This window comes from Pholcus phalangioides, unplaced genomic scaffold, assembly GCF_987345545.1.
Source record: "Pholcus phalangioides strain wild (caught in Gottingen) unplaced genomic scaffold, Ppha-v1.0 ptg000027l_1, whole genome shotgun sequence".
Taxonomy (NCBI): domain Eukaryota; kingdom Metazoa; phylum Arthropoda; class Arachnida; order Araneae; family Pholcidae; genus Pholcus; species Pholcus phalangioides.
The window spans coordinates 7,250,859-7,271,958 of NW_028301617.1; the positions used below are offsets into that span (position 1 = coordinate 7,250,859).

Here is a 21,100-nt window from a genome sequence, read left to right on the forward strand (position 1 = left end):
TGGTGCATTGCTAATTGTGTGTCATGCATCGCGTATTGCGCATTGTAGTGCATAGCGTGCTGTATTGCTTATTATAATGCAGTATGTATTGCGTATCGTGCTGTATCTCTTATGTACATTGCTGATTGTGGTGCGTTGCGTAATGTTATGCAATTATACATTATAGTACTGTATCACAGTACAGCACATCACGTGCTGTATTTGCAATGTAGTGTTTATTGCGTATTGTGGTGCATTGCGTATCGGGTTGTATTGATTATTGTGGTGCACTGCAAATAGTTGTGCATCGGTGATTATAGTGCATCACTTTCTTATCGTATTTCAGTGGTTATGGTGTATTGTGGAACTTATTGCGAACTATAGTGCTGTATTACTTATTGTGGTGTGTTTTGCGTATTGAGCTGTAATGCTTATTGTGGTGTGTTTTGCGTATTGTTATGCATTACGTATTGTAGTTCATTGCGTGCTTTATTGCTTATTATGATGCAGTACGTGATGCGTGTTGTGGTGCATTACGTATTATGGTGTATTGCGTTTTGGGGTGTATTGGGTATTGTGGTATACTGCGTTTTGTGCTGTATAGCGTATTTTAGTACGTCGTGTGCCGTATTGCTTATTATAATGTCGTGCCTACTGCTTACTATGCTGTATTGCGTATTGTTGTGAATTGCTTATTGCGATGCTTCGCTGATTGCAGTGCATTGCTAGTTTCGTACTGTTATGCATTACGTATTGTAATGCATATGTGCTGTATTACTTATTGTAATGTATTGCTTATGGCGTATTGTAATGCATATGTGCTGTATTGCTTATTGTAATGTATTGCTTATGGCGTATTGTGGTGTATTGCTTATGGCGTATTGTGGTGTATTGCTTATGGCGTATTGTGGTGCATTGCTAATTGCTTTATTGTGTTTTGGTAAATGCGATGCATCGTGTATTGTGTATTGTGGTGGATTGCATATTATACTGTGCAGCTTATTGTGGTGCACTGCAAATAGTGGTGCATTGCTGTTTGTAATGTACTGCATATTGTAGGGCATCGCGTGCTGTATTGCTTATTTTAATGAGTGCTTATTGCGTATTACGGGTGTATTGCTTATTGCGGTGTACTGCAAATAGTGGCGCCTTCCATATTGTAGTGCATCGCATGGTGCAATTTCTAATATCAACGCAGTTCTTATTGCGTATTGTGGTGCATTGCGTATTATTGTGCTTTGGTTAATGCGATACATTGCGTACTCTGGTGCATTGTGCTGTTTTGCTTACTTTGCATTATGTATTGTGGTGCATTGCATATTATGGTACTTTGCCTATTGAGATGCATCGCGTATTGTGCTGTACTGCTTATTGTGGTGCATTCGTCTTTATCATGGTGCACTATTTTGCTGTATTGCCGATGGTGGTGCATTGCGTTTCGTTCTGCTTTTCTCATTGTGGTGCATATAGTGGTAGTATTGTGCTTTATTGCCGATGATGGTGCTTGGCGCGTTGAGATTCATCGCATATAGTGATGCATTACTTATTGTGTATTGCCTATCGTTGTGTATAACGTATGTATTGCGGTGCATCGAGTATTATGCTGTATTGATGATGGCAGTGCATTACTTATTTTGTTGTATTGCCGATGGTGGTGCATTGCGTTTTGCGCTGAATTTTTCATTACGGTGCACTGCATATAGTAGCAGTATTGTGCTTAATTGCCGATGATGAAATCAGAGTGGGAAACTGGCAATTGAAATGACTATTTTGCTGGCATTCGCAGTGCCTGAGGAATATTTTGCTTGATAAATAAAGAAGACGTGACGATTAGTTAGGTCCATTGGAAGAGATTGGGCGGGGGGGGGGGTGTTGGACGCCGCCAAAGCCGTCAGGAGGGCTTTTGCCGCCCCCCTAGTGTGAAATATATATATTTTTATTCGTAGTTGTAATTATCGCAATGTCATTTCTGAGTTGGGAAGATAACTTCAATCGTTCATTTGAAGAATAAAAGTCAAGTTGACTTCGTTGAAATTACATGAAAAACCGGGACATTTTTGCAAAAAAGTTGGGACAGCCAGAAAATCGGGACATCCAACTTGACTTTTTATTCTTCAAATCAATGATTGGCATTAACTTTCGAACTCAACACTACATTAGGATAATTACGACTGCAAACGAGAATATATAAGATGGATAATAATAATAATAAGTTTCACTCATAATCGCAGAAAACTCGTCGAATGCGGAAAATGAATCCACACTTCAAATTGCAGTGAATTAAAAAAAAAAAAATTTTTTTCCTCAGGAGGGGGGTGGGGGTTTACGTTTTTGCCTGCAAAATATATATAATCTCGGTTTGTGGGGGGGGGGGGGGGGGTTAGAACCTCAACCCCTCCTCTTTGCGTACGCCAATGCATCCAGGGATTCTTGAGCTATGGGTGACGTCCGAAAGTTGTTGTGCAGGAGCTTGCGCGATGTGTCGTGCAAATCTACTAACAACCAGGATCTCTGGAGATTATGGAGGACGACCCCAAATGGGTGATTCGCAGGGGCTTTCGTGATGAGTCGTACAAATCCACGTACAGTCCTGTTATAAATGCTTTTATTGCGTCAAATTTTGTCACTAATTTCGACAAACAAAGTCACGCGTGCCGCAAAGCTGATCTTGTTGCTGATTTTCGGTCGCTGCGGAAAAAAGGTTAAGAATCCCTGGTATACGGTATAGGATTGGTGACTGTTGTTTATATATTCTGTCTATTCTTTTTTTTGGAAATAGGGGACTATATGACAATAAAAAAGAAACATAAAAGAAACTACAGTACAGTAATACCGTAGAGGACATCACGAAGTGCATAAGATCATTGTATACGTCTTTTCCATTTGTAGTAATTTTCTTCTTTTTTGCCATTTGTAAAATTAATCGTAAGAATCCTGAAGAGAGAGATTAAAGTAAAGGGGCAAAGTGTCATAATTGGATTAAATTTATCGAAAAATCACAATCTCACGACCTTTCTTCGTTTGCTTCACATTCGGATAACTTTTAAGCATAATCCGAAACTTGAATAAAAATCATGAGAGAATCACGGCTAAATAAAAACTAAGCTGTGATTTGGTCTCCCGAAAGTCGTATAAAAAACGGGGTTCCCTCTCTCCACTGTATTTCTTTTTTTTTCTTCATTCCCCACTGTTCGGATCTGGAGACCACCCAATGTCCAAATTTGAATGGTTTTGCGCTACTACTCTGATGTTTATCTATCTATATTGCCCTAAAATAGAATGTTTTAACCACGGGATCTTGTTCCCGTCTTGTAACATATTGTTCTCTCATATCCACAGTAGAGGTTCTTGGGGGTGGGGATGGTTGGGGTGGTCGGGGTCTTGGGACGTCATGGGACGGCGCCGGTGGGGCCTTGTCGCGGGTGTGGGGATGGAGGAGGAGTCGCACTCGCGCGGTGCCGCCCTGACTTTGTCGAGGGGTAATGTGCCCGGGGATTGGGGGTTTGGGTGTGGTTGTGCTGCTTGGGGGTTGGCGGCGGGTGTTGGTCCGACCTGGGCGTGCTTTCCCGGCCGGTTTGAGTTTTCTCCGGCACGCCCACAATCTCACGATCAATGATCCTATATCGCAAAAGCGACACAGCCTGGACGTGCTCGGTCCTAAACTGAACTAATCCCGGCATCTGATGACAACCCGGTAACTTTAGTAAACTTTAACTACTCCCAGGGTTATATAACTAAATCGTTATCACTTCAATGAGCATCGTCGGACTTTTTATGAGAGCAAAAGAGACACACACACACACACACACACACACGATATAATTAATTAATGAGCTTAATAATTAATAATCTCATTAGTTCATACTCTCTCTCTCTCTTGTTAATTAATAATTTCATTAGTTAATACTTTTATTAATTAATATTTTTATTAAAATTTGAAATTTTCACCTGCTATGTTATTTGTACGGAACACACTGGAGCTTAATCGCTTCGAATGCCCTTTTTTTGCCACACGAGTTTAAATTTCTTACAAAATGTCCTGGTACATAAGCTTTAAAAAATAAATCTGCCCAAGCTTTAAAAATCTCTCGTTTACAGTCAACCACTGTGAAAGAAGATGGTTTTACGCGAGCATTTCTTATAACTTCCATCCATTCCTCTGGAATCTCGACATTAGGACGTTTGTTTAAGACACAACATAAATCTATGCTCAGTGATACTTTTTATACACGAATTAACCTCAAATTCATAAGCACAAATCTCGAAATACACATCGGCAAAGCAAAAAACAGAAAAAAAAAAAAAAATACGCATTCAAATATCAGTTTCCCTGCGCATGGTCACAAATTCGTTTCTGCTGCGCATGTGCTGGACTCTGAGCGTTTTTCCATCTGCGCGCCGTGACTAAAATCGTTGTTCCCCCTTATGCCATATCTTTCTTCCTTTATTATATCCGACTGAAAACCTGGTGACAGATGGCAGCACTACACATAACAAGCATTACGGAGAAACAAAAACACTTCACGTCAGGTTTCACTACACGTACACGCACATTCCCGCATGTACCGATTCGTTGGGGGTTCCGCGGGAGGGAGGGTGTGGGCGGGGTGCATGTGTGGTGTAGCATTCATTCATTCATTCAAACCGAGCACAACTCCGGTCTATCGCCATAGGCAATTTACTACCGATTGAGTTGTGCCGGAAGTATGAGTGTGTGTCCCCGCCCCCAAATACCCCGGGCCACGAAAGCGACTGTATGCATCCAACTGCCTGACACCTGGCCAACCGTCACCCAGCCCTCAAAGTCCAGCCGCTCATCCGGCATGGTTTCAAGGGAGCTGCCTCGCGACCTTCGCCTACAAGGAACAGCTTTCGCCCTTATTTAATTAAATACTAATTCTTGACTTCCTCCGCCTCGTCCTCATTGGAAGTCGGAGTCGGAGCCTGGATCGTCTGCCTCTTGATCTTCGTTTTCCTCCTCAGTCCATTCTTCTTCTCCTTGTCGTCCCGTCTCCTGTTCTGTCTCCTGACGCCTTCTGATCCTCTCACTCCTTCTCCTGGGTGCAGGTGGGCTCGTCGCTCGATCTGCCGCTCCCGTTCGCTTATTATGGAGCCACTCCATACTCTCTTCCAGAAAGCCGACCAGTTCCTTGATTTTCCTGAGTGCTTTATCATCCTTGGCCATTCTTTTAAACCACTCGTTATGTTGTGGCGTTGTATTTGTATTTGAAAGCACTTTTGGCTATGGTGTTTAACGTGGTTCAGAGAGAAAGACGCGGTATACAAAACCGCAAGGAACATTAATTTCTATATTTTTTGGACTAAAACCGTTTCCTCCCCACCCTTCCCGACCATTCATTTGGTTTCACTACAATTCGTAGGTATCCTTATATTGAAGATTACGAAGCTGATATTGTAAAAAAAAAAAACAATAATTGTGGGAGGGACCTGGAATTTAATCAGAAGTGAAGAATAGTAGGTAAGATGAGAGTGCTTGTTTGTGAGTTAATAGATGATGGAGTCGGGAAGGCGGGGTGGATCATCATGCTGCAGGCCACTGGGTTTATGCAACGAGCTCACACCTCTACTAGCAGGATATGCTAAAATTCGAAGAACGCATTTACCCAACTGATTTCTAAATCCTTACAGAAAAGGATACTTCACCGTTCGCTGTTGCGATGAGTTATGGTCGGGAATTTGGTATGGCTATCGAACAAACTGTAATGTAATCCAGAGAAAGAGTTATGGTGGTCTGTCCGTGAGAGGCAATTAATGAAAAAGAGGTCGAGAAACACTGCATTATGTTAACATTGGAAGTGCGCAGATGTCGGTGGGGAAGGGGGGGGGGGGTGGTGTGATTGAAGTGTTTAAAATTTTCAACGGATAGGTTAAAATGGACCTCGAGTTATTGATATATTGCCAATCAACTTCTTCGACTCAGAGACACCAGTACCGACTGGTAGTCAAAGCGACACAGTGGTAAGATGCGCTTCATACACCCTATGAATGTTAGCACGAATGTCCACGGGTTCGAATCTGGGCAAGAGCATCGAAAGAAGTTCTTTACCTACCGATCCTGCGGCGATCACTGATAGATGGCGCCTTCATCTTTCCACTCTACCCTACTGGTTGGAAATCACTACGTGGTGATATACGACCGGAGTTGGTGTGCGTAACGTAGTACCAATAGGTAAGGGGCCGTTCAAGAATTACGTCAGCGAATTTTTAGGCATTTTTGACCCCTTCCCCCTTGTCAGCAAAAAGTCAGCAAACTCTGACCCCCACCCCCTCGTCATCATGACGAAATTTTGCTGACAAGGGGCATCAGAGTCTTGCTGACTTTTGCTGGAAAGGGGGAGGGGTGCCAAAAATGGCTAAAAATTTGCTGACGTAATACTTGAACGCCCCATATATGATAAACCCTTGGCCCGCATATCAAATTTGGCCCTGGGTGTTATCTGATCTGGCCTGCGACCCCAAACCTTATTTTGTAAAAATGAACTAAGCGGCACATTTACAGATCGTTGGCTTAAGTGACCCGTGGCACAATTCCAGAGCATTTAATAGTTTACCTCCGGGGGGGGGGTTGTAAATTGTAACGCAATGGACACGTTTAAAAAGAAATACGATAAACATATTGGGATAAATCGAGAAACTTTCCTCACACATTCAACAAAAGCGTTTCGTTTTTGGCAAATCTCCCATCGCCCGAACTGGGGGGGAGGGGGTAAATGAACTACATTTGAATGATGATTGGCGTTGCTTTAGTGACATGAGCTTGAGCATATATCTGAGGATGACGTCACTCTCCGCTGTCCATACGAAGGTCTTAGACAGCTGGCTGATGCGAAGATATATTTTTGGAAAGAGAGAAAATTCAGTTGCCCCTGTGCGAGAAATCGAACCCACGCCCCTTCACCTTCCGGGGTGAACGCCCTAGACCACTAGACTATGACAGAGGCAACGGAAATCTCAATCTTTCCTTGGAGCTCGTGTGCACGCAATTGAGGCCAAAGCTCACAATTGCTGACGATGCCACCAGATGGTAGTGTTTGAACCTTTACGACAGCGACATCAATCAGATGGTGGTGTCACCACCAACCTTTGAATGAGCATATAAACTGAAGAGCCAAAGAAACTGGTACAGGCATGCGTATGCAAATAAAGAGATATGGAACCAATCAAAGTACGGCGCTTAGGTCGACAACGCCTATATAACACAACAAGTGTCTGGCATAGTTGTTAGATCGGTTACTGCTGCTACAATGGCAGGTTATCGAGATGAGTTTGAACGTGAGTTTGAACGTGGTGTTATAGTCGGCGCAAGAGAGATGGGACATAGCCTCTCCGAGGTAGCGATGAAATTTGGATTTTCACGTACCACCATTTCACGAGTGTACCGTGAATATCAGGAATCCGGTAAAAAATTAAATCTACGACATCACTGCGGCCGGAAAAAGATCATGCAGGAACGGGACTGACGAGAATCATTAAACGTGACAGACGTGCATCAATTCCGCAGATTTCAATGCTGGGCCATCAACAAGTGTCAGCGTGCGAACCATTCAACGAAACATCATCGATATGGGCTTTCGGAGCCGAAGGCCCACTCGTGTACCCTTGATGACTGCACGACACAAAGCTTTACGCCTCGCCTGGGCCCGACAACACCGACATTGGACTGTTGAGGACTGGAAACACGTTGCCTGGTCTGACGAGTCTCGGTTCCAATTGCTTCGAGCTAATGGACGTGTACGGGTATGGAGACAACCTCATGAATCCATGGACCCTACATGCCAACAGGGGACTGTTCAAGCTGGTGGAGGCTCTGTGATGGTATATGGCGTGATATGGGGCCCCTGATACGTCTAGATATGACTCTGACAGGTGACAGGTACGTAAGCATCCTGTCTGATCACCTGAACCCATTCATGTCCATTGTGCATTCCGACGGACTTGGACAATTTCAGCAGGACAATGCGACACCCCACACGTCCAGAATTGCTACAAAGTGGCTCCAAGAACACTCTTCTGACTTTAGACACTTCCGCTGGCCACCAAAATCCCCAGACACGAACATTATTGAACATATCTGATATGCCTTGCAACGTGCTGTTCAGAAGAGATCTCCACCCCCCTCTTACTCCTACGGATTTATGGACAGCCCTGCAGGATTCACGGTGTCAATTACCTCCAGCACTACTTCAGACATTAGTCGAGTCCATGCCACGTCGTGTTGCGGCACTTCTGCGTGCTCGCGGGGGCCCTACACGATATTAGGCAGGTTCACCAGTTTTTTTTTGGCTCTTCAGTGTATGTTCCGACGTCGCTGTATAGTCCCATATTACGCGGGTCGTATGGTCAGAAATGGAAAGGATGATGTCATGAGTCATGTGACAAGAAAACCTGAAGAGCGAGGGAAATAAAACAAGCTTTGTGTTTACACGTGATATTGGAGTCAGTCTCGTTGTAATCGTGTAATTTCATTATAACTTCAGACTCTCTCATTATCTACATGTGCGTTGTGATGACAGAAAAGATTTCCATCGCCACATCTTACAGGTTAGCTTTTTTACATCGAAATTTTTTATTCCATATATTCTCAGAAACACTTGCCACTAGAGCGGCAACCAAAAAAACCCCCCCAGAAATTTACTCTGTCGCCCGGGGCCAGTGCCCCCACAACACCAAAAGAAAAGCCATGGACATGAATGAAAATACAAGAAGGGCTGACTGATCTCGAGTTCGCTAAATCGATCTTTACCCCTTCTCGCCCCCTCACGAATTTTTTACAACACATAAATTTATTGTAAAGCAAATTTCAAGGGGTGGGGGTCCACAGGCGTACGCAGAGAGCGGCACACCCAAGACGATCCCAAATAGAAAATATATTTAAACATCCTAAGTAATTGAAATATCCAAAGACAATATCTTTATACGCGATCTTGACCGATTTCTCTCTAAGTTTTAAAAGCTTTTTTTCTTTTGAAGGCGAGTGGATTGAAATTACTTGTGGCCCCCGAACCCAGGCCCGTCATTTGGGGGGGGGGGGCTGGCTTTTGAAAATACTCTAAAAATGGTATATATATGCATACATTGAGTACATGTCCTTTGCCCCCCCCCCCCCACGGAAAAAGTTGAAATGACGGCCCTGCCCGAACCTAGTGTGCCCCTCCAAAGATCGATCTTGTGTACGGTGTTCACCTGCGCGCTGTGGGTATCCACCCCAAAAATCATGGCCATGTGATGGTGGAGGGGGGGGGGGAAATGGTCTGTTACGTCACACTGATGAATTATTTGAGAATCGAAATTTAATGAACACAGAAATCGTTTTACGAAAAATCAACTGATCATATTATTAGGATATTCTCGTGTTTACATGTTACGGTGTGAAAAAGTGCAAAATCCAGTTGAATTATGCGTGAAAATCGACAAAATTTTTAACAAACCGACAAAGTTTGATAAAACTTGTTCATATATACAGCAGGCATCTTTTCAACCCGTTGCTCGCGAGCATTCACGGTGCTCTCTCTGAAGCACTCGGTGCCATATTCACCGACATGGTTTGAACTATAGTCACAATCTTTCGATGAGAGATCGACACGGATTTGTTACGTTCAGGTTTTTAACCAATCTGTGTTGATCTGTTATCCAAAAATTGTGACTACAGCTTAAACCATGTCGGTGAATACGGCCCTCAGAGTGCTCGATGACAGTGCTCGATTTAGCGCTCGCGAGCACTTGATCAACTTTGCAATCGAATACACTTTACAAATTGCATTCAAGGATTGAAATCGTGCATTCGTATGTCAAACTTGTCGAAAGGGTGCTCTTTTTTTTAAGATTGGGTACACGCAGGGCAGCAACTTGGCGGGGGGGGGGGGGAGAAGCAGGTGGGTCTCGTGCCCCGGGCGCTAGACCCGAGGGGGCGCCAATTTCACTCTGACTCTTCATTCAAACCGCTCCAACGTTACAAGGGGGCGTCAAAATGTGCGCTTGCCCCGGGTGATCAAGCATCTAGTTGCGGCCCTGGGTACAGGCAGTGCTCGCGACAAGAAAAAGGTTGAAGACCTCCGATGTACAAGGTAGACGAGACCAAGTGGACATAAAACACCGTAATAACTGTTCTATTCCTGACACAGGGGTACAACAGAAACGGCGACATGACCACAGAAAAAATTGCTACCGTAGGGAGTCCCCCATCGAAGGGTTAGCGCACCAACCCCTCGACGAGTATAAAATAACAATCCTGCCGTTCGGAATCGGCAATGAATTGTAGGTCCCGGTCTAATTAGCTCTCGTGTTTAGAAAATGACCGTGGTGCGACAAAAATGAGCAAATGAACAACTGTTCGATGGGGTTCAGGTTTATTGACTTGATGAAGAGGGGGGGGGGGGTTGGATGATGCTTACGTCATCAACCACCCTTTATGAAACATTCTTAATGGCATCTTACTCGGTGTGCCAAAAACGAGAAAACCTTTGGCTAGTTTGTGGGCACCTGAACTAACATTCTCCCATTTGGTAAGTCCTCTATAGCAGTGTTTCTTCAACCTTGGCGAGCCCGCGGCCCGGTTTCATTCATTTTTGTGAGTGGAAGGCTCAGTTAAACACAAGGCCAACGGAAAATGAATGAAATTTAGATTCGAAAAATGAAACGGCCGATCATTCATTCGCGGCCCAGTATGAATGATGTCAGGGTCCGGTGGTTGAGAAACACTGCTCTATAGCAGTGTTTGTCAACCACTAATAAGTCCTTTATATAACCTTTTTAACGATCTTTAAAGTGATCTGGCAATGTGTCCAGACTGCTCAAGCGTTGGCGGGCCGTTTAAGTGCTCTGGAACTGCACCAACGTGCGTCACTTGAGTAATCCGTAATTATGCCGCGGATCGCTTAAGTGATCTGGGAATGTGCCGCGGGTAACTTGAGGGATGTATTGGTAATTCCAGAGAACATAAATGCTATAAAACTGTGCCACATGCGGGATCTCTCAATGTACCACGGACCGTTCAAGCGTTCTGGAATTGTGCCGCGGGTCCCTCAAGTGATCTGAAAATGCGCCGCTATTAGTTCACTTTAATAAAATTAGGTTTGAGGTGGCCGGCCACATCTGATAATATTGTCAGCCGAGTGTTAGTATAATTTTCGATTACAGATTTTGGCGACAATTCGATTTTGAACTTTGTGATTCTCTCAGCGCTTGTAGCTCGCAATTTAAATCTAGAAATTCTGATGAAAAGGGTGCCACCACATCAGCCCGCCAGGCCTTTTTGTAAGCCGTTGAAATAGCCCTGAGGGCAGGTCTCGGCAAATATTCTTGCATTCCACAAGGGTGTCACCTTGTAGATTTTTTTTTTTCCTGCTCTTTCCAAATATGCGCTTAGTTTGCACGCAAGTCTTTGAGAAACTTCACGAATTCAGGTTTTGTGCAGATTTGACGCATTTTCTTTTATCCACCATAACTCTGAAACGGTAAGACTTGGAATACACGTGCTACTAAGTGGCACGATAGCATGTCACTTTCGAGCATATGCAACTGATGGGTACGCGCTTATTGGTAGCATTCGAGCAAATATCACTAATAAGCTCATTGGTAGCAGCTTCTCGAAAGTGTTGCACTTTCGTGCTACTCAGTGTCGTCTTGTATTCCAGTCCTAAGAGATAGGACAAAGTTACTATGGTGTTTAGTTGCTACACTTGGGGTCGTCTATCACCCACTTTCGTATGACAGATTTGTGGAAATTCACCCTGTATTGTCAAGAACAGAAGCGGCTACAGGCTCTTCGAATGGGGAGGGGAGGGGGAATCAATAGCGAACGGGACGCGAATTTGCCCACATTCACTCTCCATAGGCGTAGATAGACTTGAAACGGTGACGGGCTGATTATGATGTTGCCAATTCATATGCTGTACATGCAAACACATTAGATCAGTCGGTGGGGAGCAATGCTCCCCCCCCCCTCCTTTGGGGCCGTTCAAGTAATACGTTATCATCGAGGGAGAGGGGATTTCCGATTTGCTGACTTTTGATGACAAGGGGGGGGGGGGGTGTTAAGATAATGCTTACGTCATCAACCACCCTTTATGAAAATATGAAATATTTTTAATGGCCTCTTACTCGGTGTGCCAAAAACGATAAAAACCTTTCAATAGTTCGTGGGCAATTGAAGTAACATCCCCCTATTGATAAGTGCCGTACAGAGCCACTTTAGTTATCTCAATGTTTCGCGAATCCAAGAGATCTGGAAATGTGTCCGGGCCGCTTAAGTGCTCTGGAACTGCGCCACGCATCACTTAAATAATCTGAAATTGTGCCGCGGGTAACTTGAGGGATGTAGAACCGAACTGGGGGCCACTTAAGTTCCCTAAGGCCCTCCTCACACGGGGAAACTAAAGTTCGGCAACTGATAAGAGAAACCGTCTCCCGAAGACCAGTACGTATATTGTTGTAGAAGCCCTCACACGAAGAAATTAGCGTCTTGGCGACGAAATATCGAACGCGACTCAATCACTTGGCGACTGGCATGCTAGTAGCCGCCAACTTTTGTTGAAGAAACTAGAGAAACCGCCTCTAGCATTCCTTCATATTTTCGTCATGCGAGTTTGGACCCGAATTGAAAAGCAATCCAGAGTATAGATATATATAATAAATTATCAGTTGAAATTATATAATGAAATTTCTACAGAATTTCAATTTACAGGTAAATACACGATTTCTATATTTAAATTGATATTATTTTGAAATTATAATGAAATCAGGGGCGTCGGAATTGTTTCGAAACTGTGGGTGCTCGTCTTTAGTTATATATGCGAAATTTTAATTTCTGAATCAATTCTGGGGTGCTCGGATCCATGCCACAAATTACCGTGGGTGCTTGAGCTTGCACCCCTGGCTCTGACGCCACTGAATGAAATGGTAAACCAGGACTGTCATTTCAACTTTTTTCGGGGGGGGGGCGGCAAAGAACATATACTCACTGTATGTACATATATATACTATTTCTAGTGTACTTTTTAAAGCCGGGGGAAATAGCCCCCCCCCCCCGATCCTCCCAGATGACGGGTCTGTGGTAAACACATTGGCCCACCTGGGCACTCCGCGGGGGCGATTTCAAAAGAAGATGGAGCGTCACAAAAATTATATTTGGTAAAAAATTTCAGGAATAACCAAATGAATTTGCCAAGTAGGATCTCAGAAAAAAAAATACATGGCCGGGAGCCCCCATGTTGCTCTTAAGACGGCCCTGGATAAGAACCTGCAGAAAATTTCAAAATACTGTCTACTTTTACATGTACCTAAACAAGCACGTGTTCCACAGGTATGGTCCCTGATTTTCCCCCTTGCTTGGAATGTCTGTAATCTAGGGCACGTACACGCACATCTGTGTGTGGGAGTATTTGGGGAAAATCATTCCCTGAAACATAAACAACAATTCATGTGTTCTCTAGTTTTGCCTATAGTTTATTTTTTGCCTCTGGGAACCAGCTTTCGTCGTTTCATCTCATGAAACTACTTAAAATTCTGCGTGACAATATTTTAACTAATAAACAATAAAAATATATTAAATCCAACATATATAGGTACTGAAAGGCACATTTATAGAGGGAAAAACAGACGATTTTTTTTCCAAATGAAACGAAATTATACTAAAAAATTATCTAATTTTTACCATTTTATTGTCATTTCAAAATGATATCAATTTAAATAATGAAATTTTGTATTTACCTGTGAACTGAAATTCTGTGTAGCAAGTTCACGTATAATAGAAATTATTTTTCTTAACCCGGTTAACAAGATAGTACCGGAAGATAAGAAGGAAAACTATAGACTGTGCTGTTTTTACTCAATTTCCCGGGCTTTGAATATTTTTTTAGTAGCGCCGTGTGAGGGAGAACGGGCAACTCGACTCGTTCTAGTCAACTCAGCTCTCAAGTTGAAGCAACTCGAGCTCGATTTTAGTTTCCCCGTGTGAGGAGGGCCTAAAACTGCGTCGCATGCCACTCAAGGATCTCTAAATGTGTCACGGACCGCTTAAATGTTCTGGAACTGTGCCTCGGGTCATTTAAGTGATCTGAAAATATGCCACGGGCCACTTAAATGTTCTGGAATTGTACCACGGGACACTTAAGCGATCTGTAAATGTGCCGCTTAGTTCATTTTTATAAAATTAGGTTTGAAGAGGGCAGTCCGCATCAAATAACCCCCAGGGCCATATTTGGTCCGCGGGCCAAGGAACTTCATGTGATTTATCATTATATGGCTAAGAGGGTGGGTCGCAATGAAAGGTAAATTTTGAGTTCATAGCCTTCAAATAACATTGAAATTAACAGAAATTGATTATGATAACACATAAAGGTATTTTCTTCCGAAATTTCAATTTAAAAAAAAATATTTTTTTGCATTAAAAAAAATAAATTTTTAATCGTGGGAGGGGGTACGGGAGAGCCCTCCTATGCCCCGCCCCCCGTGTACGTCTCTGATCCCACCAATATGCGTTAGGTTTCAGAGGGGCTGAGCTGATGACGAAATTTTGCTGACGGGGGGGGGGGGGAAGGGGGTAGCGTTTTGTTTACTTTTGCTTACAAGATGGGGATCAAAATTTGGGCTAAAAATTTGCTTACGTAATACTTGAACGGCCCCTTTGTGAAAGTGCAATTTTCTTATAGCGGGGGTAATCTCGTATCTACTTTACCGCAGACCAACTCGTCATATGGCAATTTTCAACTAACGAAGTTGGAAATGAACTCGCCATCTGTCGGTGCTCGCCTTAAGTTCGATAGGTGAAGAACTTTTCTGATGTTCTTTTGGCTATATTCGAACCCATGGACCTTAACGGCAACCTTCACAGCGGAAGACGAGCACCTTACCACTACGACTAAACCAGACACGCACCTCGTCCATATTCCTCTGCGGAACTTCTAACGAATTGGTACATGTTGGAATCTGTATGTATAGTGAACCTTCCGTGAAGTTTGTTTCTGCGTAATACTTGTTAAATATAGTGCGGCCATCTGCAATCAATTTTTTAAACTACGACTTTTTTCCTCAACTCATAATGAGTGAAACGTAATGAACGAATACTTATACCGTTGTAGGCCTGTTGCTCTCTTGCGACCACCGCGCCACTCAGGTGAAACAACGAATCCCGTACCTGACTCTGATTGTAAATTTATCTCGTCGGCCATCTTGAGCCAACGGGTCTAGGTCAATTCGTCGCGCTCAACTTGTCGCGTAAGTGACAATTCGTCGCGTCCAATTTGTCGCAGCGTCAATTCATCGTGCTACAAACTCGTTGCGATATAAATTTGTCGCACACTCATTCCGTCGCGGTACAAAGTTGTGGCGAAGTCATTTCGTCGCGATGCCAATTCGGCGCGACAAATTTGAATTGCTTTAAAATTAAAATGTTTGTTGTGAAATTGGGGAGTTGCTTTAGGGGTAAAAAATTGAACTAATTTTTTTTTCTCATTTATTGGAAATGTTCCCCCTTCCCATCTCTATTTTAATTTTTAACAAATTAAGGAAAGTATTCATTGAAGTCATCAAAAGGACATTGGAACGTATACAAAGTTAATAAATCGCGATTCAATTAAATTTTCACCATACAAGCCGCATTTCAATACAAATACAACGCCACAACAGGCAAATTGCCCAACGAGGTGGCTGACTTAAGAACATCATGGATCCCCGAGACATTTTTTGGAGGCCCTACCTACTACTGCTACACCACACATGCACCCCGCGGAACCCCCACCGAATCGGCACATGCGGGAATGTGCGTGTACGCGGAGTGAAACCTGACGTGAAGGTTTTTTTTGCTTCTCTGTAATGCTTGTTATGTGTAGTGCTGCCATCTGCCACCAGTTTTTCTAGCTATGAGTGAAGTGTTATGATTGAATGATTTATCGTTGTAGGACTGTTGCACTCTGTGGCGAGACTTTTTAACGGGGAGATCGGCTCGCATTTGCGCCTTGAACTTTCGAACCACAGAAAACCAACTTTAGCCGACCACCACTGTGGGGTTCGAACCCGGAGCATCGCGAGTCCGTCACTATAACCACTCGACCACCACAGCGGCTTTCTGTCGGGATTTCCATTTCTCGCATTGAGGGGCGTTGAGACCTAAATAAATAAATTGGGATCAAATAAATTTTGAAAAATTTAGTTTCCACCGAATAGGCCGTGATTTTCATTTCTTGCAGCGAGGGGCCTTTTACAGTGTAATCCCGGCCTTAATCTTTATTCACACAAAAAAACACTGAAGGTTACATTCTTATCTCAAATCAGCAATCAAAAAGAACGGTGTTTGTATTTCTTCCATATAGCTTCCGACGTAATATTAGGTCAGAAACATATTGGATGGGGGGGTGTTATAATATATGTCTGTTCGGGCCTTTGAGGGGTTCTTTGCTACTCTATTCTAGGGAGCCGCTGACAGCCATTGATCCGAGTAAGGGAGCCGGTGGTGACAAAGTAAGAACCACTGTCCTAGAATGACTTTTTATTGTGATGCTTGCTACTCTGTACAGTTTTCCCTGCGAACCCCTCCCCGTCAGCGGACAGTAAAATCAGACAAGCTAATGTTTGTTTTTTTTCAAACCTCCAATTTATTAATTTTTTTTGTTCATTAATCGAGAATTTATCATATTCAGCGGTGATTATGCATAATCCCAAGCACGTATTAGTAGTAAATATGATAATCCGGCAATCAATTACTTGATTAAATGAACATTATATCATGGCCCAGGATGATATTGATGAATCCAAATGGTAATGGTGGCTTTGTTTGCACACATTAATGCGTGTGAAGGACGCCGACATTATAAGACTGATTATGTTATTTTTTCATCATCTTCACACTTATTTTAATTTAATTTTCATTGCGAAACCGGTGTAGTGTACGTATCATGTAGCCCACGGGTAAAAATAATTGATTTGTTTAGTGAAGAGAAGAAAGGTTGTAAATTTTTCCATAATTATCAGACTTTCCATTCTTATTTGGGAATTAATGCATAATCGCAGGGGTAAAATGGTAAATGCAGTGAGATTTCAAATCAAACTTTCCTTACCGAGACGATTGGTGATTATGCATAACCCCCGCACCCGTGTTGACGTTTACAGTGACATACCTATTTTAACATTAACATTTATAGGAACTAATTGCTACCGAAGCCAAACCACGTATAAATGTGAAAGTCTTGTATGGTGTACAGAGGAACCTCGTTTATCTCCCCCTTAGCGGACAAAGTTTTCGATCCCACGGATGTTCGTTATCGAGAGGCTCTATTATATTATACAGTTTGCCTTGAATATAACCAGCACCTCCTAGAGATAGGCCTCCGCAGTCTGCTTGTGACGTCAGTAAGTAGTCCATTTTCCCTCAGAATATTCAGGGGAAAAAAAATCCCTGCTCGTGCCAGTATCATCGTTGTGAGGAAAAGAAATGATCGGGCTCAGAATTGGCGATTTCTATGCCTCACATCCAATCACTATGCGGTATTTGTGAGCCAATCTTGAAGATTCCATGCCAAAATAAGAAACGAAATAGGATGCTGTGTGTCAAAATGTGGCAAACTTGCTAGGTAGTCTGAATGACGTTTATGGCAAACGGTGCAGAGGCCTATCTCTAGGAGGTGCTGATGTAACGCGTCAGAATAACAAGTAATTTTTATCTGACCCCGTTGGACTGAACCAATCGCATTTCGTATTTTGCCGAAGCAATATTTTCGTGCGACATATCATTTCAAACGTACATAATAATGGTAATGCCGTTTCCTTTGCAGATACTTGAAGAATCTAGTCAGCGATTTTCACTAAGCTGTTCTGCCGATTTCGTCGAAGACACCAAGGCATAAGATGTCTCATTCGGCGGGAAAACGTTACGAGTGCGTCGTTTGTAGAAAGAAATTCAAAAACTCGTCGGAGTTGGACCTCCATAAGCACATCAAAGTGAATCGCTATCAATGCGATTTGTGCAACGAGAAGTTTTCGTCGTTTTCTCATTTCTACAATCATAAAAGGATTCATTCCGAAGGTAAGCCGTACGACTGCGAATTTTGTGGCAAAGGATTTCTGTACACTTCCCTTTTAGAAGATCACAGGAAAGTGCACACTGGGGAGAAACCATACGAATGTGACGTTTGCGGCAAGAAATTTACGCGGCGTTACTCCTTGACCGTCCACAATCAGATTCACGCTGGTGTTAAGCCGTACGAGTGCGGCCATTGCAATCGAACGTTCTCGACGATCTCTCATTTGCGATCGCACAACAGGATCCACACGGGGGAGAAACCGTACGAGTGCGAGTTTTGCGTCAAGAAATTCAGAAACGCCACGAATTTGAAAAATCACAAGCGGGTGCACACGGGGGAAAAACCGTACGAATGTGACGTTTGCGGCCAAAAGTTCGCTCGTCGTCCCAACTGGGTTGCCCACCACCAGATACACCACACCGAAGAGAAACCCTTCAAGTGTGACACTTGCGACAAAAGATTCCCGTCGAACTTGTCTCTGAGAAGCCACAAGCAAACTCATTCAATGAAGATGAGATACGAATGCGGTGTTTGCGGGAAAAGGTTCAGGCAGCAGACGCAGCTGGTCACTCACCATCGCGTCCACTCCAAGGAAAAACCATACTCCTGCGATTTCTGCGGTAAGAGCTTCGCGCAGGGCGGCTGCTTAATCATCCACAAAAGGATCCACACCGGAGAAAAGCCGTATGAATGCGAACTCTGCGGCAAGAAATTTTCGTGCGCCACTAGTCTAAACGGGCACAGGAGGATCCACACTGGAAAAAAGCTGTATAAGTGCGACGTTTGCGGCGATAGATTCAGGTTCCGTTCCTATTTAGGTGTTCATAGACGGGTCCACACCGGGGGGAAACCCTATGAGTGTGATGTTTGCGGTAGAAAGTTCTCGCGCAACTCTCACTTGAGCACGCACAAGAGGGTGCACACTTGTGAAAAGCTGTATGAATGCGCTGTGTGTGGGAAAAGGTTTTCGGGTTCGCAATCTTTTAATGTACATAAAAGAATACACACCGGAGAGAAGCCGTATGAGTGTGATACTTGCGATAAAAAGTTTTCGTGGCAGTCACAACTGAATAAGCACAGGAAAAGTCACAGCACGGATAACCACAGTATGTTTACTGCAAACCACGAGGACTAAATAGGACATAGACTGGTGAGAAAAGCGTACGAATACGCGCTTGCAGCAAAAAAATTTTGCAACGTGAAACTTGATTTTGCGCACGTCATGTATGTTCAAGGATGGGCAAACTTCTGGTAAGACCAGCCTCTAAAGTGATTTGATAACCTGGTGCGGACCAGCCAAGTGGCTTTGTAGCAGGTCTCGGGCCACAAAATAAAATTATACATAACACACTATATCAGTTGACTCATTTAAAAAAGTGTATTAATGAATTTATTCACACTTCAAAGAGGGCCATCATGTTCCGTGGGACCAATTTTCTTTGGAATCGCATGCAGTTTTAACTAAGAGATTATTGGTATTCTCGTGGGCCCCACATATCTTGGATCCGGGTCCCCCTAGACTGAATACTTTGACGAGGCCTCTCCATAGTGAATTTAAAGTGTTTACAAATATCATAAACTAAAATGATATTTGCATTTTAATCCCGGCACCGGGGGGGGGGGGGGAAGGGTGTCTCTGATTTTAACCATTTTTCTTTTTTCACACTATCAATTCACTGATAGTGTAGTTAAAACTCTTAGTGTAAATGCCGGCCTTTGCAATCAATCACCTTATTGGTTGTATTTTTCGAGTTTTATAAATGAACTTTTATGAAACTTTTATAGTGTAATCTTGGCCTAAGACTGGCATTACAACGTAAAAATTTGGTAAAAGTGCTTTCATAAAACTTGAAAAATATAACCAGTGAACTGATCGGTTATATTCGAGCAAATGCAACCGATCAGCTTATTGGTTGTATTTTTCAAGTTTTATAAAAGTACTTTTACAACACTTTTATAGTTTAATCCCGGCCTAACGCAGCGAAGTTCAAAAATCCGGTCATACTCCGGAGCGCTGTACCATATGACCATATTTTTCCCGAAAGAAATACGGGAAATTGAAATTTCAAATGCGGGAAATACGGGACATTGTCAATTTTATCAACAAATATAATGGCAAAAGTTAGCAGAGTTGGAAAATATGGCTACGATCACGGGAAAAACACCAATGGAAGGAAAGGAAGCACTACTGCAAATTGCAACGGACTAAACAGGAATTCCACGGAATCGTTCACCGTGGCAAACGAGATCTATATTCTTAGAGTTATAATTTTCACGATATAATTTAAAATTCTCGATTCGAATAAAAATTCAAGTTGACCTTGCTTAAAAAACGGGAAAAAACCGGAATCTTTATGGGGAAAAAAGTAGGGACAGCCACGAAAACAAAACAAAAAAAAACGGGACTTTCCCCGGGAAATATGGAACGTATGGTCACAGTATATCTGAGGAAAACAAGTGACGTCACGGATCACGTGATGGGGAAAAAAGAAAGCTTGGCGAAAACAGCTGTCGTGAAGGAGAGGGGTTCGCATTTTGAGGTCGACGCTGTTGTTGTCAACAATTCCCGTACCTATTGATTGATTTCCATTGTTGATATTTGTTGTTGATTGATTTCCGTTGATTTAAAACAACAGAGGAAAATTCAAACACATCCAAGAGGTAAGCAAAGCTATATTTTTTCTAGCATTGTTGCGTTCAATTGTCTTTGTTGCTATTGGCGCCGGTTGAACTCGTTGGCGAGTTTTTCCGTTCTATGAACTGTAATCATAAATTTCCTATTCTCTCTGTATACAGTGACACCTCGATACAACGATAAATTCCTTCCCAACGATATTTTTTCAAGTCTTATTTGAAAATGCGTATAGTCTAAACTGCTGCCCCTCGATATAACGAAAATTGTTCTGTACAGTGACATTTTTTCTTGGTCCGCAGACTCTCGCTATACATTGAAACCACTCTTTTTTTGCGGCCAACAAATATTCTGTCCTTGTGAATAATAGACGAATGCCCCCACATGTTGATGCGTAAATCAGGCCCAGCTTGTAATTACTATGCGATTTTATTTTTGTGTTTGTTTTGTTTTT

The 21,100-nt window shown here is 43.0% G+C and overlaps 3 protein-coding genes across 4 annotated transcripts in view; all 3 read left to right on the top strand.

Moving 5' to 3' along the window:
- Nucleotides 1-8,404: 8,404 nt before the first annotated feature.
- On the top strand, nucleotides 8,405-19,361 carry LOC149068311 (uncharacterized). 2 transcript variants are annotated; one of them, XM_089251729.1, is made up of 2 exons: nucleotides 8,405-8,541; nucleotides 17,766-19,361. In XM_089251729.1, the coding sequence occupies exon 2, from the start codon at nucleotides 17,839-17,841 to the stop codon at nucleotides 19,147-19,149; it is 1,311 nt and encodes a 436-aa protein (XP_089107855.1). In that variant the 5' UTR covers nucleotides 8,405-8,541; nucleotides 17,766-17,838; the 3' UTR covers nucleotides 19,150-19,361. The 2 variants fall into 2 exon arrangements, with proteins under 2 accessions (XP_089107855.1, XP_089107856.1); XM_089251730.1 differs by lacking the exon at nucleotides 8,405-8,541 and adding an exon at nucleotides 12,573-12,682 and having other exon boundaries at nucleotides 17,766-19,354.
- Nucleotides 17,882-21,100, top strand: part of LOC149068312 (uncharacterized) — a 33,362-nt gene continuing 30,143 nt past the window's right edge. The window contains exon 1 of the mRNA XM_089251756.1: nucleotides 17,882-18,016. The gene's annotated coding sequence lies outside the window, so the exon portion shown is untranslated. The remainder of the gene's footprint in view (nucleotides 18,017-21,100) is intronic.
- The window catches only part of LOC149068313 (uncharacterized), a 30,719-nt gene continuing 30,143 nt past the window's right edge, over nucleotides 20,525-21,100 (top strand). The window contains exon 1 of the mRNA XM_089251716.1: nucleotides 20,525-20,675. The gene's annotated coding sequence lies outside the window, so the exon portion shown is untranslated. The remainder of the gene's footprint in view (nucleotides 20,676-21,100) is intronic.

Excerpts from the sequence above, each read along its gene's own strand:
- LOC149068311 (XM_089251729.1), top strand. The coding sequence starts at position 17,839 with ATGTCTCATTCGGCGGGAAAACGTTACGAGTGCGTCGTTTGTAGAAAG.